The sequence below is a fragment of the Dipodomys merriami genome, unplaced genomic scaffold (genome assembly GCF_024711535.1).
Source record: "Dipodomys merriami isolate MVZ:Mamm:240054 unplaced genomic scaffold, mDipMer1.0.p SCAF_91, whole genome shotgun sequence".
Lineage (NCBI taxonomy): Eukaryota > Metazoa > Chordata > Mammalia > Rodentia > Heteromyidae > Dipodomys > Dipodomys merriami.
The window spans coordinates 3,783,729-3,808,435 of NW_027206524.1; the positions used below are offsets into that span (position 1 = coordinate 3,783,729).

At 44.4% G+C, this 24,707-nt stretch overlaps 1 protein-coding gene across 1 annotated transcript in view; it reads right to left on the reverse strand.

Moving 5' to 3' along the window:
• Positions 1-461: 461 nt before the first annotated feature.
• The window catches only part of LOC138821298 (solute carrier family 35 member F2), a 38,368-nt gene continuing 14,122 nt past the window's right edge, over positions 462-24,707 (reverse strand). Inside the window, exons 2-8 of the mRNA XM_070013429.1 lie at positions 16,381-16,556; positions 15,158-15,285; positions 11,156-11,315; positions 9,676-9,832; positions 8,087-8,139; positions 6,418-6,572; positions 462-5,420 (exon numbers count right to left, since the gene is read on the reverse strand). Coding sequence (XP_069869530.1) covers positions 5,232-5,420; positions 6,418-6,572; positions 8,087-8,139; positions 9,676-9,832; positions 11,156-11,315; positions 15,158-15,285; positions 16,381-16,556 — 1,018 coding nt within the window. The 3' untranslated portion in view covers positions 462-5,231. The remainder of the gene's footprint in view (positions 5,421-6,417; positions 6,573-8,086; positions 8,140-9,675; positions 9,833-11,155; positions 11,316-15,157; positions 15,286-16,380; positions 16,557-24,707) is intronic.

Sequence of the window (24,707 nt, forward strand, 5' to 3'; positions counted from 1 at the left end):
GGAGCTTGAAAAAGAAATGTGCTTTTTTTTTTTTTTTTTTTTTTTTTTTTGCCAGTCTTGGGGCTTGACCAGGGCCTGTTGCTACTCCTGAGCCCCTCTGCACTCAAGGCTAGCATTCTACCAGTGAACTACAACACTACTGCTGGCTTTTTCTGAGTAGTTTATTGGAGATAAGAGTACAGACTTTTTTTTTTTTTTTTTTTTGCTGGAGCAGTCTTCAAACCTCAATCCTCAGATCTCAGCCTCCTGAGTAGCTAGGATTATAGGCATGAGCCACCAGCGCCTGGCTAAGAGATGAGCTTTGTTTGAGATTGTCAATTGTGTTTGTAGCATCCTCCTGAGGAATAACAAGATATCGATGTAACACAAGATGAGCTACTAGAAAGAAATGAAGGTAACAAGTTCAAGTGTGGGCAATTCAGTCCTCTAGGCCTGGATCCCTGGAGTGATAGAAGAAGTAGAGAAACCTCTAAGTCAAGTTTCAAAGTCTTTATTGAAGGCTGAAGATCAACCAGAAGGGCAGAAGTTGAGCACACCAAAGGATGGGAGGTATAACACTAAACATGAAGAAAATTAAATGTCAGCTTGTCAGCTGGCAGTGTATTTTGTTTTTCACTTTGAAGTAACACTCTTGGCAGTAAATTTTATTGCTATGACAATAAAGCACAAATGGCTATTAATCCCCATCAGAGAAAAAGATTCCTGGCAGTGTGATGATTTTAAAGAAAATAATCAGATCTTCTTTAAGCTTGATGGCTTACTATTTAGTGTAAATCAACCTAATCATGCAGTAAAATGACCTTCTACATGACATAGGACTACATAGCAAAATTAAACATAAATTCGTTGTTTTGTTTTTTTGTCAGTTGTGGACCTTGAACTCCGGACCTGGGTGCTGTCCCTGAGCTATTTTTGCTCTCAAGAATAGCACGCTACTACGTTGAGCCTCACAGTTTTCTGGTGGTAAGCTGGAGATAACAGTCTCCCAGACCTTCTTACCTGGGCTGGCCTTGAACTTCAACCTCAGACCTCAGCCTCTTGAGTAGCTAGGATTTACAGGCATGAGCCACCAGTGCCTGGAGATAAATATTTTATAGGCTCAGAGCACACAGGCACTGTGCCAGGCACCTTTTCTATGTCTCACCTTGGGCTTGGACTCTGCTCTCCTCCGGGCAGGCAAGGATTAGTGCTAAGTGACTGAATGATGACTACATGGAAACATCTAGAAGCTTATTTATCATCCATTGCAGCAAATACCAATTCCAATGCCTTTTTTTTTCTGATCAGCATCGATTCTCTTCCCCCCTTATATCTAAATTTCCATTTCCATAAGTGGCTACATTGTAAGATTGTTAGAGAAGACATTACTTAAACCAATGGCAGCAGGTTAAGCACTGGGAGAGAAAACCTTGGGACTCTAATCCGGCAGGTCTATGCAGGGAAGGATAGGAAACATTTTGGTGTTTTGAAGCAGCTTTAATCCCTTACATACCAATTCTACATGACCAGACTTCTCTGAACACCCTTTCTATTACTATTGGAGAACTGTACATTCAGCATTACCTAATTTCCTCATAAATCTCTTGCCTTTTAATCAGCTAAGTGGCTATCTGCTGCATTTCCCTTGATTTATTGATATCTTTTTGAGGGCGCTGAACATCTGCCCAGGGACTAAGTGGTTCAATTGGACAAAATGGCACATCACCACTATAATGGCAGCAGAGTCCTGACCAGACATAAGAGATCTCACAGGGACAAAGGGAGACAACATCTTTAAAGGGAAAACTCCACTACTGCAGAGAATATGGCATGCCAGCCTAGTTTTTCTGTAAGCACCTTCCTACAGCCCTCACGACAGAAGATATTGTACTGGTTGGCTGAGCAATCCTCAGAAGCCAGGGTGAGGACAGGGTCCCAGCTACCCTCAGAGGTTAAAATCCTGGATTCTTTCTCCACTGGAACCACCAAACTCTATGTAAGCCACAAGAAGGTGCTTCAACTCTTAGAGCGCAGTGTTTCAACCGTTCACCCCTACTGAGGCCAGTCCTGATCAAATACTTTGGGAACACTTGGAAAACAAAACACTTTAGCCAGGTACTGTGGTTCCTGTCTGTAATTCAAGCTACTTGGGAGGCAGAGATTAAGAGAATTTAGAAGGCAGCCCAGGCTTCCCCGCCCCCAACAACAACCACCACAACAACAAAAATTAGCAGCGCTCCATCTTAACAAAAAAGTTAGGTGTGGTGGTACACACCTGTCATCCTAGCTATATTGGAGACAATAAGGATCATGGTCAAAAAAAATAAATAAAATAAAAATGGTTGGGGAGGTAGCTCAAGTAGTCAAGTGCTTACCTAGTAAGCATGAGTCCCTTAGCAGGAAAGAAGACAGGAAGGAAGGAAAGAAGGGAAGGAAGGAGGGAGGGTGGGAGAGAAGGAGGGAGGAGGAAAAGGAGGAAGGAAGGAAGGAAGGAAGGAAGGAAGGAAGGAAGGAAGGAAGGAAGGAAGGAAGGAAGGAAAGGAGGGAGGGAAAGAGGGTAAGAAGTAATATGCTAATCAAACCAAAAGTCTTCAACAAAAAGCCAAATATTTTATTTTATTTTTGGGGGGAGTCCGGTCGTCGGGCCTGAACTCTGGGCCTGGGCACTGTCCCTCAGCTCTTCAGCTCAAGGCTAGCACTCTACCACTTGAGCCACAGCGCCACTTCTGGCTTTTTTCTTTTTGCTTATGTGGTGCTGAGGAATCGAACCCAGGGCCTCATGCATGCAAGGCAAGTGCTCTACCACTGAGCCACCTTCCCAGCCCCAAAGCCAAATATCTTAATAAAACCCTATTTTTGATTGTTTGACACTGTCTGTGGTGGGGAGAGAAAGCAAACAGTGGTTTGGAAATGGCAGATTTAACAGGTTGCAGAGACTAGAGCTATTTCTCTCAAAAAAGAAAAGAAAAAAAAGCCATGAACATTTAGAATGTGAAAGCATTCTCGCTCTGAAATTTCCTCCAGCCCAGCTAGTCTCCAAGTGTTGGGGACCTCAACCTTGCAGGAGGTATGACTCCTAAAAGTTGGAAGTAAAGCCGGGCGCTGGTGGCTCACGCCTGTAATCCTAGCTACTCAGGAGGCTGAGATCTGAGGATCGCGGTTCAAAGCCAGCCCGGGCAGGAGAGACCGTGAGACTCCTATCTCCAATAAACCACCAGAAAACCGGAAGTGGCGCTGTAGCTCAAGTGGTAGAGCGCTCGCCTTGAGCTGAAGAGCTGAGGGACAGCGAGCGCTCAGGCCCAGAGTTCAAGCCCCACGACCGACAAAAAAAAAAAAAAAAAGTTGGAAGTAAAGTCTTGAAGATATTGAGTCAATATCTACACGAAGAGCCAGGTAAATGAAGAAAACCCAGTGGCTGGATTTCCATGAATTCAAATTGCTTTAATAATATGAACACTTCCTCCAAATTTCTTCCCTCCCCCCAAAGTTTACATGGAGTTTTCTAAGAATGGTGCCCAATATGTTGATCCTCTGACAGCTGCTACAAGTACAGGCTACCACTCTGTATTGCAGAATGTCAATGAAATCTCACAGCATTGCATAGATTTGTTACAAACTAATATAGTATCCTTTCTTAACAATCAGGGGCTTCCAAGGCCTGGAGCCGGGTAAGGGGGTGGGTGGAGGGGAGTGTTACTCTTCTCAGAGATATCATTAATTTGTGTCTTCATGTTCATGGCCTTTCTTAGCAGTTTATAGAAACAAAGTGTTCTCCTTGCTGTGATAATTGGAAGGAATATTTCGCTTTCTGGGCTGCAAGGGAACAAGATGAGATTCACGGGAAGCATTCCTGCAAGTTATGAAAATACTGTTTTTAAAAGAACAGTGACTGCATCTTTGCTCTGGTCCAAGAACTCTCACCGTGTGTAGTGTAGAGCTCAATGCAGCTGGAATGCAGTGTTCTCTGTAACTTGACGTGAAGGAATGAATGTGGCTGGTGAGGGGCAGGGGGAGATGGAGGAGGGGAATGATGAGGGAGGAGTAGGAGGGGGAAAGAGGAGGAAAAAAGAAGAGCAGAATGAAAGAGGAAGAGGAGGAAGAAGAAAAGGAGAAAGAGAAGGAGGAGGAAGATGAAAAGAAGGAAGACAAAGCAAAAGGGAGAGGAAGGAAAGGAGGAAGAGAAGAAGAGGAAAAAGGAAGAGGGGATGGAGGGAAAAGAGGAGGAGGAGAAAGCAGGAAGAAGAGATGAAGTGGAGGGGGAAAAGGAGGAAGAAGGGGAGAAGTGGAGGGGAAGAGGAGGAAGAAGAAAGTAAGTAGGAGGAAGAAAGGGAAGGAGGAAGAGGAGGAGGAAGAGGAGAAAGAAGAAAGAGGAAGATGAAGAAGAAAAGGAGGAAGAGAAAAATGGTGGAAAAGGATGGGGGGAAAAAAAGAGAAGGAAAAAGAAGTGGTGGAAAAAGGAGGAGGAAGAAGAGGAGGAAGGAGAAAAGGGGTGACAGCAACAATGGTGACAGAGGCACTGAACACAATTGGGAGAGGGTTCCTAGATTACTCCGCTCCCCTTTAGCTCCAGTTGGGCCAGGTTCCGAACCCCCAGCCCCCAACTCCTCCCAGGAATGGCGCAGACAAACCTCTTCTATTTTACTTCCCACCGTTTTGCCCTGATGATCCCTTCCTGTCTTCCTCTGGAAGCTCAGCCGTGCTGGATGAAGGCACGATTGACCCCAGGGCCAAAGTCTTAAACGTGAAATGAACATGCTTCTCCAGCACTCACCTTAAGACTCTCAGAACTGCCCAACCGGTCCATGTGTCCGCCATATGCAATCAGTGACTAGACCCCACCTGTGCCCATCAGCTATCGGGCCTATGGACACTGACTGCCCCAGTAGGACAAAACCCCCAAAGATTCCAGCAGAGGAAACCCACCCAGGCCCACGTTCCTGTTCCTGACCCAGGGCTCAGTCCACTGTTGGCTACTTTCTCCCAGGAGGGCCTCTCAGAGCCCTGGGTAGGACTGGCAACCTTGTCTCTGGCACAAAGTGGAACTGGTCATGATCACCGAGAAACACAACCCTCACCTTGGAGGGGGTCTGCTCTAGTCTGGCATTTCTACATTGTTCAAAGTTCCTTCCACTGGATGCCCACTATCCAGTGCTGTGGAAGTGGTTGCTGTGAACCTGGTCGTGTCCCCTGGTGGAGGACACTGTGTGTTCTGGGGGTTGGGGGGTGCGCAGGGAGTGCACTGTCATCTCCAGCTACAAGACTGCAGAGTGGGTGTCTGGGAGTCCGCTCTCCTCAAGCTTCAGCCCCAAGTTGTCGATGCCGATGATGGTGACCGGAGGCACGCTACTTTCCGCAGGCTCTGCCGTGCGTGTCGGGGCGGAGCAGTACAGGACAAAGCCCACCATGATCACGGTAAACGACAGGATGTAGAGTCCAGAAAACTGGAACAAGAGAAGAACAGGTGGTGAATGTCCTCCCTTGCATATGTCTCTGAGCCCTTACCTTTGGCCAGCTGAGGTAGAGGCAGGAGGTTGAAGACTTGAATGCCAGCCTGGATTACGTTTAAAAAGTCAATGACAAAGCTGCTAGATGCTAGTGGCTTACACCTGTCATCCTAGCTACCCAGGAGGCTGAGATCTGAGGATCATGGTTTAAAGCCAGCCAGGGCAAGAAAATCCATGAGACCCTTATCTCTAATTAACCACTAGAAAACTGGAAGTGGCACTGTGACTCAAGTGGTAGAGCATTAGCCGTAGGCAAAAGAAGCTCAGGGACAGAGTCCAGGAACTGAGTTCAAGCCCCAGAACCAGCACAAAAATGAAGACAATGACAAAGCTGAACACCAGTGGTTCACACCTATAATCCTAGCTACTTATGAGGCTGAGATCTGAGGAGTTCGAGTTCAAGACCCAGCAATGGCACCACACAAAAAGCAAAAGTTGAACTGAGAAAGGTAATATGACAGTTAATATATATATGTGTATATATATATATATACATATACACACATAGATATGGATACACACATATACACACAGAAATATATACATATGTGAGTGCAGACAATGAGTACCACTTGCCTACTTGCAGAATGAGAATGGCCAGCTCCTAATGCAAAATTCAGCCTCAGTACCAGTGAGCAATTTCCTACCTTCAGCCTGATATTGTAGCTCTTGACCATTCTCATAGAAAACAACAACAGCAGCAGCAGCAGCAATAATAATGGGCCTATCAAGACCACCTGTCTGCTTGCCTTTGACATTTTGTTTCTAATCATGTCAATAAGCTGTAAATGGCCCTTCCGTGTTAGCTCAGGAATACGTTAGCCAGCAAAACTGTAAAGATAACGGCTGGTTCCTGTCCTACACAACATACCAAGGCTTTGAAAAGTTTTACACCAAGCATGTATTCTTACTTGAACACAACCTATCTTCTTACCTTATAGTTAAATAGAAAGAGTCCAAAGAAGAGACTGTAGAGGTCAGCTGTGAGGATGCCCAGGTTGACAGAAGTGGCACTCGTGACTTGAATCACCAGTGGCATGAAGCTGTACAGGCAAAACATACAGAGGGCGAAGGCCACAAATAGCAGGGCTGCAGGGAAAAAGAATAATAATAAAATAGCTAACATGATTGGAAGAAATCAGAAGACAAATGGGGAAAGAGGAGCCAAGACTCAGCTGCCATATCACCAACCCACCCCCTCCCTAGCGATCAGCATTGCCAATGAGACTCCAAAGCTCTCTGGAAAAAGCTTGGGGAGTAAGATCACAGGTTGTGAAGATCTAAAAGGGTGTTAGAAGATTTGGGCCATAAAATCCTTCCTACAGTGGGACTGTCTTCAGCTCTTATGACCCCCAGGTAATCCTCCCTTTTAAGGCTGAGTGATACCTGAGATTAAAGGGCAAAAGAACCGAATTAATGTCACCTGTCAAGAAACATCGCTTGTCATCTGTGCTTGACCTCTTATTTGTTTAGTTGGTTGGATATGATTTGAGTGACTGGATTCGGTATAAAGTATTTTTAGGACATCAAAGACAGATATTAAATCCATTGTATTTTGTCCACCTTACTAAATGTCACAAGAAAGCACAATGTAATCATCTTCTTTAGGACAGTGCTGACGGCAAGGGTAATAAATCTATCTTGAAGCCATTTTCATTTCATCTCATGCTCAATTCATATATGCATACAAAGACACGTATTTTCACATATTCTGGCAGTGTAGGTTATTAAATTATTCAAGTGTGGCATACAATCTTCAGTGACATGTATGTGCTATGTCACTTCTTTTTGCCCATCATGAAGTAAAGTTTGAATCTTTCCTAACATCTTCTGCTTCATTTCTGCAGAGGCTCAGAAATATCAGAGGAGAAGCAATGGGAGATGATTATATAACCATCAGATGCTTCAAGTTAATTGCTTCCCAAATCACAAACAGATGACAATCTTCATAAATTTGAAGGCCTTAAGAAACAGATGTAATTGCCAACAATGCCTGGCAAGAAATAACTTTTATGGACATTCATCTACCACTTGTCAGAGAGAAAAGTCAACAAACACAACTATCACTGAAGCGATTTTACTAGGCTATAGGAATATTAATAAAAATGAAGAATGTTTCTAGGGACACATTTTTTTCATTTTCATTTTCTGTCAGTCGTGGGGCTTGAACTCTGGGCCTGGGCACTGTACCTCAGCACCCAATTTAGGCATGCATTTTTGTTAGTTACAAGACTGAAAGAACTGAGCACCGGTGGCTCACGTCTATAATCCTGACTACTCAGGAGGCTGAGATCTGAGGATCACAGTTCAAAGCCAAGCCCAGGCAGGAATGTCTGTGGGACTCTTATCTCTAATTAACCACCAAAAAGCTGGAAGTGGAGGGTGGATCAAGTATTAGAGCCTCAGACTTGAGCAAAAAGGACAGTGCCCAGGCCAAGTTCAAGTGGACATGGTGCTATGGCTCTAAGTGGTACAGCACTATCCTGCAGCAAAAGAATTCCAGGAACAGCGCCGAGGCCCCTAGTTTAAGCCCCATAACTGACAAGTAAAAAAAAAAAAAAAAAAGAATTCTAATTTAAAATAATCATCATTGAATTACATACCAATTTTCCAGTCCCATTTTATGCTGGCAATATCTTTATATTCCACGATCAAGCTAAGATTAAAACAAGAGGTAACAGAGATCAACACACAGATTTTTTTCTATTTTATCAGTAGTTTAGTTGCTATACTTCTGCTAAGGTAAGAAATTATGTTAGGCCAGGCGCCAGTGGCTCACGCCTGTAATCCTAGCTACTCAGGAGGCTGAGATCTGAGGATCTCGGTTCAAAGCCAATTTGAGCAGGAAAGTCCATGATACTCTTATCTCCAATAAACCACCAGAAAACTGGAAGTGGCACTGTGGCTCAGGAAGGTAGAGTGCTAACCTTGAGCTGAAGAGCTGAGGGACAGTGCCCAGGCCCAGAGTTCAAGCCCACGACCCACAAAAAAAAAAAAAGAAAGAAAGAAATTATGCTGACCTTTGAAGATTTCTTAGACTAAAGCTACCCTTTACCAAAAAATGATAAAGAAGATGGGTGTGGTGGTACATGCCTATAATCCCAGCACTCGCCAGGCAGAGGCAGGAGGGTCACCAAATTCAAGGATAGCTTGGCCTACAAATTGAAATTCTGTCTGGGAAAATAAATGAATGGATGAACAGATGGACGCATGGATGGATGGATGCCTGATTCTTTTAAGTATTCTTTCTTCCACAGTGCTCAGGTATAGGACAAAAACCTAAAATAATGTTTTCCCTTGAATAAATTTATGAAGTTAATGTGTTAATATTTCCCAGAAATAACTGAAAGAGGAAAAAGTTCTGACTGGGAGTACTTTTACTACATTGCTATCAGCAGTCCCAAGCATCTCACTCATGTAAGAAAATAAGACATCCTTTGCCCAGGGCTGGTTTGTCAGACCTATAATCTTAGATACCCAAGAGGCTGAAATCTGAAAATCTCAGTTCAGTCAGCCCAGGGAGACAAATCCCAAACATTCTTTTCTCCAATTAACTAGGAAAAAAAAGCCTAAAAAGTTGGGCACTGGTGGCTCATGGCTGTAATCCTAGCTACTCAGGAGGCTGAGATCTGAGGATTACAGTTCAAAGCCAGCCTAGGCAGGAACATCTGTGAGACTCCTATCTCCAACAAACTACTCAGAAAAAGCCAGAAGTGGCGCTGAGGCTCAAGTGGTAGAACACTATCAGTAAGCAAAAAGAAGCTCAGGGATAGTGTCCAGGCCCTGAGTTCAAGCCCCAGGACCAGCAAAAAGAAAGAAAGAAAGAAAAGAAAGAAAGAAAGAAAGAAAGAAAGAAAGAAAGAAAGAAAGAAAGAAAGAAAGAAAGAAAGAAAGAAAGAAAGAAAGAAAGGAAGGAAGGAAGGAAGGAAGGACCAAAAAAAAAAAAAGCTTGAAATAGAGGTGTAGCTTAAGTGATAGAGCCCCAGCTGTGAGCAAAAAAAGGTAAGAGAGCTTGAGACGCTGAGTTCAAGCCCCAGTAATGGCAAAAAAAAAAAAAAAGACATCATTTTTGGTATTTCTTCTCTCACTACTGGTTTCAAATGCAAGTCAAGACTAACCAGTACTAGTTAGTAGTTAGTAATCGACTATGATGTATTTAACTCGTGGTTTTAAGAATGATGTCGCCTCTTACAGCTGTATGCCGCTGATGATGGTCCCGAACAAGCCCACCATTCCTAAAAACTCCTGTCTGCTCAGCTTTTTCACGATGTATTCTTCACACACGTTAGAAACCGCATACAGGGAAGCTCCAAGCAGAACCAGTATATCCCCAATCAGGACATCACTCCCTGCGGGGACGTGAGGCACAAAAAGAAATACATGGTGAATGGGAAGTATAAAGTCTCTATTCTTCTCATGGTCTAGCACCATGCTGCTGTCGTTTTTCATGTTTTGACTTCTCAGGTAACTAAACTGAGTGGGAAATGGTGGTCTATGTGATTCTAGGACAGGACAATCCTAGCTGCTCAGGAGGCTGGAATCTGAGGACCACAGTTCAAAACCAGCCCAGGCAAGAAAGCCATATGACTTTTATCTCCAGTTAACTACCCCTAAACTCCAGAAGTAGAGCTGTGGCTCAAGTAGTAGAGCTCTAGCCTTGAGCAAAGAAAGCTCATGGAGAGCACCCCAGCCCTGAGTTCAAGCCCCAAGACTGGCACACAAAATAAAGGGAATTAATTGAGAAGTATAGAAAAGGTTGTTTGGTGAGCACAGCAATTTTCTCTTGATCCAAGAAGACACTGAAGGCACTTGTAAATTGAGTGAACTCAGACCATGTCTAGATTTTATATTACCAATTATCAGCCTTTGACACAAAGTCTACCAAAACCTTCTCATCTACAGAATGGCATGTAAGAGATTACCAGTGAACACCAACTATCCTTTTCCATTAAAACAAATATTCAGCTGGGTGCTGGTGGCTCATGCCTGTAATCCTAGCTACACTGAAGGCTGATTTGAGGATCGTAGTTCAAAGCCAGCCCAGGGCAGGAAAATCTATGAAACTCTTATCTCCAATAAACTACTCAGAAAAAGCTGGAAGTGGCACTGTGGCTCAAGTGGTAGAGCACTAGCCTTGAGCAAAAGAAATTTAGGATCAGAGTCAGAGCCCAGGCCCAGAGTTGAAATCCCAGGACTGGGGGGGCGGGGGAGAGGGAGGGGAATTCACTTGGTTTGGCATAGCAGGTCTATAATCTCAGCACGGGGGATGGGTAACAATTAAGAAGATCATAAATTTAAGGCCAGCCTGGACTCTATAATGAGAACCTGTTTCAAAATTAAACCAAGAAACTGCTCTGACAAGACAAAAATGAAGCAATTTAGCATGATAAAACAAAGGAAAAGGAAAAGATTACAGGCTACTTGGAATATAAAGACCTTGAAGAAGTGGTTACAAAATACCAGCATCTGGAAATAAAAATTGTAACATAATTAAATAATGGAATAATACAAATAATCACAGATAAGATCATAAATAATTCACAAATTAATGATAAATAGATGAAATAAATAATCACAAAGCCAGATGTTGAACTGCAGTGTCTCCATCACCACTCTGGGACCTTCGACTCTACTTTGCACAACTCTTCTGTGATGAGTAAACACAGCCTTACCTGAATTATCATCTCTCCCTGCTAATATGTCTGCCCCAACCATGGTTCCCACACCTAGCAGACAGACAAACACAGCGATGAAGTGGATCACTCTGTATCTTGCGCGTAGAATAAACCACGAGAGGGCCATCAACACAGGAATCCCAAAGCAATCCAACAGCTACAAGGAAGGAAAAGCAAGCAGCTTCAAACATGGCTCGCCACCCAGAGATTAAGTAATTAAGCACTAAGAGGAAGTTATTGTCCAAGATACTAAGTGCTTTATGTGGGTTAACTTACACAATTCTCACAACTCCGTGAGATTGGAATTATAACCCCATTTTTTAAAATTAGGACTTTGTTTTTGAAATTATAACCCCATTTTATACATGAGAAAGCAGAGGCACGAAGAAGAGGAACAAGTTACCCAAAAGCATAAACTTGAAAGTGGGGTCAAATTGCTGAACCCAAAAATTCTTCACCAGGGCCTCGGTGTTTATCCCTAAATTGAGGAGGCAAATTTCCCTTGCAGCATGCATCCATTACTCAGGCAACAAATATTTATTGAGAGACCATGTAAGAGAGCCAAGGATGCAGACTCAAGCTCTGTCCTCAGGGAACCACCCAAGGCTAGACAGGAATGGATCAAATAATCACAAATTCAAACATTTAATTGACACTGAGTAACATGCTATAGGTTCCAGTGAGAGAGCAAATAGACACTGTGTTCCCAAGAAGTGCACAACTCCCCGCCACGCACCACCACAAGGGGAGACATTGGTCTTCTTGCTCTTCATCATTCCCTACTCCTCCATCACTACTGACCCTAGGCCCAGAGAGCAACTTGCTCCACTCCTGACACTGACCATCTGAAAGGCAGGGGGATTAAGGATGTCAAAGTGATGGGGAATACAAAATCACTGGCCACATCACTGAGTGCTGGTGGCTGACAACTTGTCATCCTCCTGAGTACAAGAGGTTGAAATTTGAGGATCGGGATTTGAAGTCAGCCGAGCAGTGTAGTCCTTGAGACTCAGCTACAGTTAACCAGCAAAAAGCTGAAAATGGAGCTGTGGCTCAAGTGGTAGAGCAAAGGACAGCCCTTAGTCTCTGACTTCAAACCCCTGGACTGATACCAAAAAAAAAAAAAAAATGTACTGTACAGCAATAGTAAAGAAGGTACTAGGCTAGGAAGGTGGCTCAGTGGTAGAGCGCTTGCCTTGCATGCCTGAAGCCCTGGGTCTGATTCCTTAGCACCACATAAGCAAAGAAGGCCGGAAGTGGTGCTGTGACTCAAGTGGTAGAGCGCTAGCCTTGAGCTGAAGAGCTGAGGGACAGCACTCAGGCCCAGAGTTCAGGCCCCACGACTGGCCCCAGGGAGGGTTAAGAAGGTACTAAGGAAGACCCTAGGGATGAGAGTGGTATAAAAATTATTTATTTAGACTAAATAACATGTGGAAGAGAAAGTAAGACTAAATCAGGCCTTCAAGAATGGAGGGAGCCAGGCGCTGGTGGCTCACGCCTTTACTCCTAGCTACTCAGGAGGCTGAGATCTGAGGATCGCGGTTCAAAGCCAGCCTGGGCAGGAAAATCTGTGAAACTATTATCTCCAATAAACCACCAGAAAACTGGAAGTGGCGCTGTAGCTCAAGTGGTAGAGTGCTAACTTTGAGCTGAAAAGCTGAGGGACAGTGCTCAGGCCCAGTGTTCAAGCCCCACGACCGACCAAAAAAAAAGAATGGAGGGAGCAGCTGGTTGCCAGTGGCTCACACCTGTAATCCTAGCTACTCAGGAGGTTGAGATATGAGGATCATAGTTCAAAGCCAGTCTGGGCAGGAAAGTCTGTGAGACTCTTATCTCCAATTAATCACAGAAAAAGCTAGAAATGGTGCTCTGGCTCAAGCAGTAGCACACTAGCCTGGAGCAAAAAGGAGCTCAGGGACAGTGCCCAGGCCCAGAGTTCAAACCCCGGGACTGGCAGAGAAAGAGAGAGAGAGAATAGAGGGAGCTTCAAGCAATTGCAGAAAAATCCAGCTGAGTAAGCAAAAAGGAACAGGCCCATAGGGAGGAGTGAGGATGGCAGTACAATGAGCAAAGACAGAGCAGAAACTTGAGCCACAGTTGGGTGTCAGTGGCTCACACTTGTAATCCTAGGTCCTCAGGAGGCTGAGATCTGGAGGACTGAAGTTGGAGGCCATCCAACAATTTACTACACTCCATCTCCAAAATAACCAGGAAAAAAAAAAAAGCAGGATTGAAAGTGTGGCTGAAGTGAGGGTACCACAGTTTAGCAAGCGAATGACCTGTATGCAAACTCCAGTACCACACACACACACACACACACACACACACACACACACACACAAAGCGAATGACCTGTATGCAAACTCCAGTACCACACACACACACACACACACACACACACACACACACCACAGAAACCCAGGCCATGGGTACCAGTGTCCACATGACAAACTTCTCATGATCTGCCACATGACCATCTGCAGTTACAGAATCTTGGAAGACATCTTTTTTGTTTTGTTTTGTTTTGTTTTTGTTTTTGTTTTTTTTGGGTCCGGTCGTGGGGCCTGAACTCTGGGCCTGTGCGCTGTCCCTCAGCTCTTCAGCTCAAGGCTAGCACTCTACCACTTGAGCCACAGCGCCACTTCTGGCTTTTTTCATTTTGCTTATGTGGTGCTGAGGAATCGAACCCAGGGCCTCAGGCATGCAAGGCAAGCGCTCTACCACTGAGCCACCTTCCCAGCCCCCTTGGAAGACATCTTAAGAACAAGGTTCCAAGACCATTGAATCCACACTTCCACATTAGGAGATTACCAAAACAAGAGATATACTCAAGTGGGGAAAAAAATCAACTTAATTCCAGTAGCAAGTATCTCTGCTACTATTTTCAGTCAGTCTTTGAGACAGGTCTTCCTCCCTTTACCAAGGCCAACCTTCCACTCATCATCCTCTTGCCTCTATCTCCTAAGTAGCTGAGACTACAGGCATGCTCTATCACACTTGACTAGTACCTAACTTTTGACAATAAAATGGTTTCTTTTTTATATTCCCCTGAGAAGCTAGGATGAAATAAATAGTTTTGATAGAACCAGGCATGAACTTAAAATTGCAACCGTGTTTTGCTTAACTGTGCTTAGACCTAACAGCAATCCAAAAATTTTTTTACCACCCTTAGTCAGTTATCAAAGTTTCTAAAAATTGTGAGCAAGTAATTAAAATATGTGTAAAATTACCAGGATAGAAAATGACTTTTTTTAAACAAATTGACACCTTGCTGAAAGCACGCTTACTTGTGATTAATGTTAACTCTCAGCTTTTATTTTTATGAAATTGAGTGTTAGTGATGGCTAGTGATAACAAATCATTTCCTGTTCTCAAATGATTAACCCGTTCCAGTCAAACTCCAAGAAGTTTTCTGACCATAAGGCTCAGCACAATTAGCACAATGTTACAAAAGGGAAGAATTTACGCTGGGCACCAGTGGCTCACACCTGTAATGGTAGCTACTCAGGAGGCTGAGATCTGAGGATCACAGATCAATGCCAACTCAGGCCAACAAATCCCAAAGACTCTTATCTCCAATTACCTAGCAAAAAGTGAGACTTGGAGAAGTGGCTGAGCACCAACAGTAAGTGCAAAAAGTCCAGCAAGAATACAAGGCCCTAAATTCAAGCCCTAGGAAAGCACACACACATTTATATATACCAAAATAAACAAACAACAAAAAAATCACAACACCAAGTGCCAACTAAATATTTACACTTATTTTAGTAGAAACCATTTTAATCACTATAGCGTTAGCAGCTTTGAGAAGTGATTAATTGGTATACATTTTTCACTAATTTCTGGAAACATGATTCATGGGAACATATGTCCTCTGAAAACAGCTATCATCTACCTGCATTTAGGTTTTCTTCAAGGAAATGTATTTTCAGTACCATTGAGTTAGCCCATAGGTATGTGCGTTCTCTTCTGTTGGTGCTGTTCAAAGGCCCGTCCTACCTGGACACTGGTGAGCGTGGTGTACTGGTACGCCCTGACAATCAAGTAATTTGCCTCCACATCCGCTAATCCCAGAAGGATGTACTTCCACCATTTTCTTTTCAGAATATCTAGAAGATTATCGCTGCCTATTGAAAGAAAGAGTCGCATTATTTGAAAAAAATGATACAATGCCTGTTCATTTGAAGACCGGAAAGTCCATGCAAGCCTTTTATTGTATATTGCTCTTTTTATTTTAATATTTCAATTTTTTATGGTTATTATTAAGATGATGTAGAGAAGGATTACTGTTCCATAAGTCAGATAATGGATACATTTCTTTTTGGGCCACGTCACTCTTCCCTTTACTCTCTGCCAGTTTTCCCTTCCCACTGTCCCTCCATTTCTGGGATTCTCCTTATCTCCCCAAACAACAGATAAATGAACCAAGGGGGAAAAAAAAATGTCATCTCTACCAACAACAGCAGGGGGAGGAAGTGGCGCTGTGGCTCAAGTGGTAGAGTGCTCACCTTGAGCTGAAGAGCTGAGGGACAGGCCCAGCCCCAGGCCTAGGAGTTCAAGTCCCACGACCAACAAAAACAAAAAAAACAAAACAAAAACAAACAGCAGGGGGCAAAAAAAACCAACCTTGCTTCCATTTCCTAGAATTCATTTCTATAAATATTATTCGAAATGTTCAGAGGCCCAGAGGCTTTGTGCCTTTGAGTTCCTCCCCTAACAGTATTCTCCTTTTGTCTCACTGTGTGTGAATGCCTAGAGTCCTGTATCATTTATTTACTGTGTATTTTATTTTATTTTATTTTATTTTTGGTCCGGTTGTGGAGCCTGAACTCTGGGCCTGGGCACCACTTCCAGCTTTTTTCTTTTTGTTTATGTGGTGCTGAGGAATCCAACCCAGGGTCTCAGGCATATAAGGCGAGCGCTCTACCACTGAGCCACCTTCTCAGCCCCCTTATTGTGTATTTTAAATTGGTCAGTCCTCATTTCTGTTACTCAGAACCCAAATTCCTTCACTATCTTAGCAGACATGAGTTGGTTTTGTTGTTGTTGTTGTTGTTGTTGTTGTTTATGTTTCCTAATATTAAACCTAAGTTAGCCAGGCACTAGTGGCTCCCATGCCCAGGTAAATAAGAAAGTAATAAACAGATGTCTAGGATTTGGAGGTTGTTGGGGAGCTGCTCCCCACGCTCCCGGCGAGGAGATCCCTCTCTCGCTGGACATACCTGAGTTGAATGCCAGCATCACTGTATAAACCAGAAGCAGGAGGCAATAGTTGATAAAGCTCTGGAGCATGGGGGTGTTCACCTTGTACTTTTCTGCCAAGTACTGGCTGGTGATGGCCGTCCCACATATGCATAATGACAGCAGTTGACCCAGAACAATGGTTTTCAAAATGTTCCTAGAAAACAAGGGAAGAAATCAAGTCAACTATACCTGTCACACACACACACACACACACACACACACACACACACACACACACACACACACACACACCCCTTTTGCACTACGTGCAAAGGGAAATGCCAATTATTCCAAATGGCTCTTTAGTTCATTATATTGCTTCCTTCATGGGCACAAAAATTAAATTATGGGATATTTGAGGGAAGACATTTGTTATATTTCTGATACTCCCACCCCACATTCCCTGGAAGACACATTCTTCCTTTTCATTAATTATCTGTTTTGCTTAGTTATCTATGTAATACTTCTATTGGTATGGGTAGCATTTTCTTTAAAAGTAGTTCAAAGCCAGCCCAAACAGGAAAGCTGACCCTAGCAGCTTGAACTCAGGGCCTTGGTGCTGTCCCTGAGCTTCTTTTGCTCAAAGCTCTACCTCTTGAGCCCCAGTAAACACTTCTGGCTTTTTCTGAGTAGTTTATTGGAGACTTTCCTTCTCAGACTTTTCTTCCCAGGCTGGCTTCAAACTGCAATCCTCAGATCTCAGCCTCCTGAGTAGCTAGTATTATAGGCTTGAGTCACCAGCCCCTGGTCCCAAGAGACTCATCTCCAATTAACTACCCAGAAAATGGGGAAGTGGAGCTGATTGTGGTTCAAGTGGTAGAGTGCTAGCCTTGAGCAAAAAAGCTCAAGAACAGTGCCCAGGCCCTGAGCTCAAGCCCAAGGACCAGCACACACACACACACACACGCACACACACACACACATATACACACACATACACACACATACACACACATACACACATGCACACACAAGTATTTTATTTTATTTTTATTTATTTATTTTTTGTCGGCTGTGGGGCCTGAACTCTGGGCCTGGGCGCTGTCCCTCAGCTCTTCAGCTCAAGGTGAGCACTCTACACTTGAGCTTCAGCCCCACTTCCAGCTTTTTCTGCTTATGTGGTACTGAGGAATCGAACCCAGGGCCTCATGCATGCAAGGCAAGCACTCTACCACTGAGCCACCTTCCCAGCCCACACACACACAAGTATTTTAATTTCTCCTTATTTGATGAACATTTTTACATCACTTCGTCCTCTATAAGGACAGGATTTCCTCCACTGCCCCGCTAGAAGTGGTGATTTTCAATGTTTCCTGCACGTTAGAACCACAGAGCTTGCAAGTGGGTCCTATGCCAGAGCAGTCTTCAAACGAGACTCCAGCCCTAGCTGACACCTTAAAGCAGCCTTGTGGGAGATGGAAGAGAAGGACAGAGCCACGCACTGTTCAGATTCCAAATCTTATAAAATCTGCAGTGGCTAATAATGTGGCTCAGTGGTAGAGTGCTTGCCTAGCATGCCTGAAGCCCTGGGTTTGATTCCTCAGCACCACATAAGCAGAAAAAGCTGCAAGTGGCACTGTAGCTCAAGTGGTAGAGCGTTAGCCTTGTGCACATACAGGCTCAGGAACAGAGCCCAGGCCCTGAGTTCAAGCACCAGGACTTGCAGAAATCAATCAATCAATCTGTGAATGCCTGCCTAACTATCACAAGGCCCTGAGCTCAACCAACAGCAATGTATGTGTAAACTGGGGCGCTATTTACAAAACTAGGAGAGAGAGAGAGAGAGAGAGAGAGAGAGAGAGAGAGAGAGAGAGAGAGAGAGAGAGAGAGAGAGAGAGAGAGAGAGAGAGAGAGATGGGGGAGGAGGGAGGGAGGGAGAGACCAAGGGAGGAAACACCGATAACCCAACCAAATCCAGATTATTTTTTCACATCCTATCACAGGCTTGAAAGCCTTTATAAACTTGGAGTGAGACTCCCAAGTGTGGAAGCATTCAACCCTGGTCACAAATAGACAAAAAGCCCTCCAGGAAGCTCAGATTTGCGTTCCAAAATAGTAGAACAATTTAGCAAGAGCTGTCCTCCAACTATAAAATGTAAATCTCTCCTAAAAGAAAAAGAAAAAAAGAAAAAAAGGAGAGGCACAGTGGAGTAAGGAGAGTTAACATAACAGGAATGCACTTAACTTGGCTTCAAATCATGATGATCTCATCTATAATGGGAGATGGGGAGAGAGAGAGAGAAAGGCAGCTGGCAGAGGGGACAAGGACTGGATACAGAAAAGGAGGCTGGTTTAGTGGTAGAGTGCTTGCCTCACATGCATGAAGCCCTGGGTTCCATTCCTCAGCACCACATACACAGAAAAAGCCAGACATGGCGCTGTGGCTCAAGTGTTAGAGCACTAGCCTTGAGCAAAAGAAGCTCAGGGACAGTGCCCAGGCCTTGAATTCAAGCCCCAAGAATGGCAAAGAAGAGAAGAAGAGGAGGAGGAGGAGGAGGAGGAGGAGGAGGAGGAGGAGGAGGAGGAGGAAGAGGAGGAGGAGGAGGAGGAGGAGGAGGAGGAAGAGGAGGAGGAGGAGGAGGAGGAGGAGGAGGAAGAGGAGGAGGAGGAGGAGGAGGAGGAGGAGGAGGAGGAGGAGGAGGAGGAGGAGGAGGAGGAGGAGGAGAAGAAGAAGAAGAAGAAGAAGAAGAAGAAGAAGAAGAAGAAGAAGAAGAAGAAGAAGAAGAAGAAGAAGAAGAAGAAGAAGAAGAAGAAAAGAAAAAAGCAGTAGGCCACGTGTAGAGGAAGGACCCAGACTTGAGTTTTTGTTTTGTCGGTTGTGGGGCTTGAACTAAGGGCCTGGGTGCTGTCCCTGAGCTCTTTTGCTCTCAAGGCTAGCGCTCTACCATTTGGGCCTTAGTGCCACCAACAGTTTTTCAGTAGTTAATTGGAGATAAGAATCTCACTGGGACAGTTCTGCCTGGGCTGGCTTCAAACCTTGATCCTCAGATCTCAGCCTCCTGAGTAGTGAGGATGACAGGCATGAGCCATCAGAGCCCTGCTGAAGTTTTTGTTACTTGAGGCCTCACACTCAAACTGGCATTTCCTCCATCAGGTCCTAGTTGTGACGAATGCTGAACCCTCTCCCCGGTAACAAACCTGCTCCTATCTAAGGAAACCATCAGAAGCAGTATGTATGAGAGCATGGAGTACATCCTGTCATGGTTTCCCCACAGAACTTCCTTAGACGGGAATTTCAAAGGCAGGATGTAGTCACAGCACAGGACCTTATCTCCCAAAGTGGCTTCATGCTGTGAGAGCCAGGCCACCAGAAAGCACAGCCCACAGGAGGGGTGGGCCACTGGAGGTGGGGTGGAAGCGGGAACACATAGAAAACTGGAGGGAAGCTGGATCTCAAATACACTGGGACATGATAAATGATGCAGAACTCTAGGCATTCACACACAGCGCAACCAAAGGAGGATACTCTTAGGGGAGGAACGCAGAGGCACAGTGCCTATGTGCCGCTGATCGTATAAAACAGTATTTATGAAAATGAATTCTAGGCCTGGGAATGTGGCTCAAGTGGTAGAGTGCTAGCCTTGAGCAAAAGAAGCTGAGGGGCAGTGCCCAGGCCCTGAGTTCAAGCCCCAGAACTGGGAGGAAAAGAAAAGAAAAGAAAGGAAAGGAAAGGAAAGGAAGAAAGAAAGAAGGAAAGAAGGAAGGAAGGAGAGAGAAAGAGAGGGAGAAAGAGAAAGAAAAAGAAAGAAAGAAAGAAAGAAAGAAAGAAAGAAAGAAAGAAAGAAAGAAAGAAAGAAGAAATGAACTCCAGGAAGTGAAGAGATTCTTTGTTTTGTTTTGTTTTGTTTAAAAAAAGGATACTCTTGGGCTGGGAAGGTGGCTCAGTGGTAGAGGCCTTGCATGCCTGAGGCCCTGGGTTTGATTCCTCAGCACCACATAAACAAAAAGAAAAAAGCCGGAAGTGGCGCTGTGGCTCAAGTGGTAGAGCGCTAGCCTTGAGCTGAAGATCTGAGGGACAGCGCCCAGGCCCAGAGTTCAGGCCCCACGACTGGACCCAAAAATAAAATAAAATAAAATAAAAAAAGGATACTCTTAGGAGAGAATCACAAAGACACAGTGCCTAAGCACCTCTTCATATTTATATAAAATAATATACATACTGAGCCGGGCACCGGTGACTCACACCTATAATCCTAGCTACTCAGGAGGCTGAGATCTGAGGATGGAGGTTCAAAGCCAGCCTTGGCAAGAAAGTCCGTGGGACTCTTATCTCCAATAAACCATCAGAGAACTGAAGTGGCGCTGTGGCTCAAGTGGTAGAGTGCTCACCTTGAGCTGAAGAGCTGAGGGACAGCGCCCAGGCTGAGTTCAAGCCCCACTACTGACAGAAAAATATAATAATAATAATAATAATAATAATATACATACTGAAACCAACTCCAAGATATGGAAACTGTTAGTGCAATATGCTCCTTTCCCATAGCTTAGCATACTCTTCTCACTAGGGCCCATTTGGTACAAACAGTAAATAGGGGCTGGGAAGATGGCTCAGTGGTAGAGAGCTTGCCTTGCATGCATGAGGCCCTGGGTTCGATTCCTCAGCACCACATAAGCAAAAAGAAAAAAAGCCGGAAGTGGCGCTATGGCTCAAGTGGTAGAGCGCTAGCCCAGAATTCAGGCCCCACAACCGGACCCAAAAACAAACAAACAAGCAAAAAAAAAAGTAAATAATCAGCCTCCACCCACCTTTACTTTGAGATGGCACTCCTTTGGGGCAGTTACAACCATACAACCATACAAGGCAGTACGATCCCCTTAAAAGTCACCTTCAAATCCGGGCAGCTGCAAGACCCCTGATCTGCCACTTGGGCAGCAGCCATAATCCTAGCCTGCCATGATGAAGCCCCTAGGCCACAGGTCCACACCAAGGTCTCTGCCCCGAGCCTCATGGGTTACATAGGTCACCTTAGACGGTAGCCTATACTACTTCTCTCTTGTAAGAAGGGGTCTTGCCGGTCCTTCGCTGGCAATACACTTTGCGTTGTTCTTTGTGCCTGGATGCCGGTGGTTTTCTGGCAAAGTCTAACAGAAACCAACCTTTTTCTTTTTCAGTTTGCAGTTTTTGATGATTCTGTGTTCTTTACCTTATAAACAATGTATTCACGTGTATAACTTTGGGAGGGTGAAGGGAGGAAGCAGAACTCAAGGGGAAAAGGGTGAGAAAGCGCAGCAGTGGAGCTCACTGGACATTGGTGAAAGTGAACGATACAACTCGTGGGTGGAGATGGCAGGGAGGGACCGGGAGAGAATGAAGGAACAGAAGACACTGTGGGAAAGGAAATGTACTCATCACTCCTGTAAATGTAACCCCGTGTAAATGTATTGTTCTATAGGAATAATAAAGTAAATTTTAAAAAGAAAACTGGCTGGGTAAAATTACTTCCAACATATACATTTGAGAAGCGTTTTCTTGGTTTTTGTGTTTGTACATGTATATTCATTTCTTTGTTTGAGGCAAGGTCTTTAGCCCAGGATAGCCATGAACTTGTGTTCCTCTTGCTTCATCTTCCAGAGTGCTGGAATTACAGCATGCACCACCATGCTACTCATGAATTTGAGGTTTTTTGTTTTTTTTTTTACAGTACTAGGGCTTGAATTAAGGGCCTTGTACTTGCTAGGCAGGTGCTTTACCATTTGAGCTACAACCTTAGCCTGTGAGTTTGAGAATTTAAGAAATGGAAGGTTTTTATTTGTTTGCTTTCTGGGAATGGGGCTTGGACAAGAGTCTGTGCTCACTCAGCTTGCTTGGTCTGACAGCACTCTCTCAACTTAGCCACATACTTCCAGTCCAAGAAAAGACTATAAGGCACTGTATTCTCTCCTTCCTTATCCCAGAAAATATAAAGCATTTATACCTTTTCCACTCCAAAACACATATTCATGTATATGCTTGCCAAAGAAACTATACTTTTCTCATTCACCAATTCAGTAGTTAAGCTTCTTCATCATGATTATTAAGATGTCCCCAAAACAAGAAATTTAGAATTTAAAAAACCCACATATTCCCCAGTTCACTCAAACTTTTTTCTCCTTCTTCCTATTCCCCTTCCACACTGCTGGTACTGGTGACTCATGCCTGTAATCCTAGCTACTCAGGAGGCTGAGATCTGAGGATTATGGTTTGAAGCCAACCCAGGCAAAGTCTGTGAGCTCTTTTTTTCTTCCTGCCTTGAACTCTGGGACTGGGCGATGTCACTTAGCTCTTCAGCTAAAGGCTAGCGTTCTACCACTTGAGCCGCCATAGTGCTACTTCCGATGTTCTTGTGGTGAATTGGAGATGAGAGATTTTCCTGCCCAGGCTGGCTTTGAACTACAATCCGCAGCTAGGGTTACAGGTGTGAGACACTGGTGCCCGGCTCTGTGAGACTCTTATCTCCACTAAACTACCAAAAAAAAGCCAGGAAGTGGAGCTGTGGCTCAAGCGGTAGAGAGCTAGCCTTGAGTAAAAAGAAGTTCAGGGAAAGCACCCAGGCCCTAAGTTCAAGTCCCAGGACTGGCAAAGAAAAATACCTCTCGGCTACAGCAAAAGAAGGAATTCTGGATCCTCCATGATCCTCATGGTACCTGGCCCACAAGAAATAGCTACAGGGGCTGGGAAGGTGACTCAGTGGTACAGCGCTTGCCTTGCATGCATGAGCATTCGATTCCTCAGCACCACATAAGCAGAAAAAAACAAGCCGGAAGTGGTACTGTGGCTCAAGTGGTAGAACGCTAGCCTTGAGCTGAAGAGCTGAGGGACAGGCCCAGAGTTCAGGCCCCATGACCGGACCCAAAAAAAAAAAAGAAAGAAAGAAAGAAATAGCTACAGATATTTACCAATGTGGAACATCCCAAAGCTTTTCTGTCTAGTCAGGGAGGGCGACCAGAAAACACAGAACAATCCTAAAACAGAAACATTACAGTAAGAGTTGTGCCTGCAACCAGAGGACAGATGGGTCAAGAGTTCCTGGAGGAGAGTCACAGAGGAAGAGATTCCAGACTAGAAAGGCAACAGTTTCCAGGAAGATTGGGAATAGAAAAAAAAAAAAAAAAAGGCTTGACATAGAGGACATTAATTTTCCATAATATATGTATGAGTCTCAATGGAGCCCATTTATTTCTTTAGCACTTCTTTGCAAGTCCAAGTTGAATGTGAAGTCCTCTACTTAGAGGTATATTAAAACATCATTGGGAGTTTAAGACTCCAGTGCTGACCAATTTCATCAGCTTTTCAAGAGATGGAGTCTCAATATCAGCATATTTTTAAAGGCTCCTAAATGAGTTTAAGATGCAATCAGGATGGTAACCACTAAATTATCCTTCCTTTTTAAATTTAATTTATTAAAAAAAAAAAAAGAAAAGAAAAGAAAGTTGGAAGCCGGTGGCTCACGCCTGTAATCTTAGCTACTTAGGAGGCTAAGATCTGAGGATTGTGGTTCAAAGCCAGCCCAGGCAGGAAAGTCTGTGAGACTCCTATCTCCAGTTAACCACCAAAAAACTGGAAGTGGCTATGTGGCTCAAATAGAGTTCTAGCATTGAGTTGATGAGTGTAGGGACAGCACCCAAGCCCAGAGCTCAAGCCCCCTGACTGACAAAAAAAAGGAGGGAAGGAAGGAAGGAAGGAAGGAAGGAAGGAAGGAAGGAAGGAAGGAAGGAAGGAAGGAAGGAAGGAAGGAAGGAAGGAAAGAAGGAAGGAAAGAAGGAAGGAAGGAAGGAAGGAAGGGAGGAAGGGAGGGAGGGAGGGAGGGAGGGAGGGTGTTCCAAGACAGGTGCTGGTGGCTCACATCTGTAATCCTAGCTACTCACTCAAGAGGCTGAGATCTGAGGGTCATGGTTCAAAAAGCAGTCCAGGCAGCAAAGTCCAGGACACCTTATCTCTAATTAATTACAAAAAAACAACAACAACTGGAAGAGGAGCTACCCTTGAGCAAAAAAAAAAGCTCAGGGACAGTGACCAGACCCAGACCCTAAGTTCACACCCCAGGACCACCACACACATGCACGGGCATGCGTGTGTACACACACACACACACATCGAGTTCCAAATGTACTCATTACTTGACTTATGTAACTGTAACCCCTCTGTACACCACCTGTACAGTAACATTAAAAAAAAAAAAAAAAGAGTTCCAAGCTAGATGTGGATGTGGTGATACACACCCAGCAGTTAAGAGGCAGAAGCTGGAGGCTCCCACGTCTGAGGCCAGACTGGGCTCAGACTTATGAGTGACTTCCAGGGCAGGAATATCCTATCTCAAAAAAATCC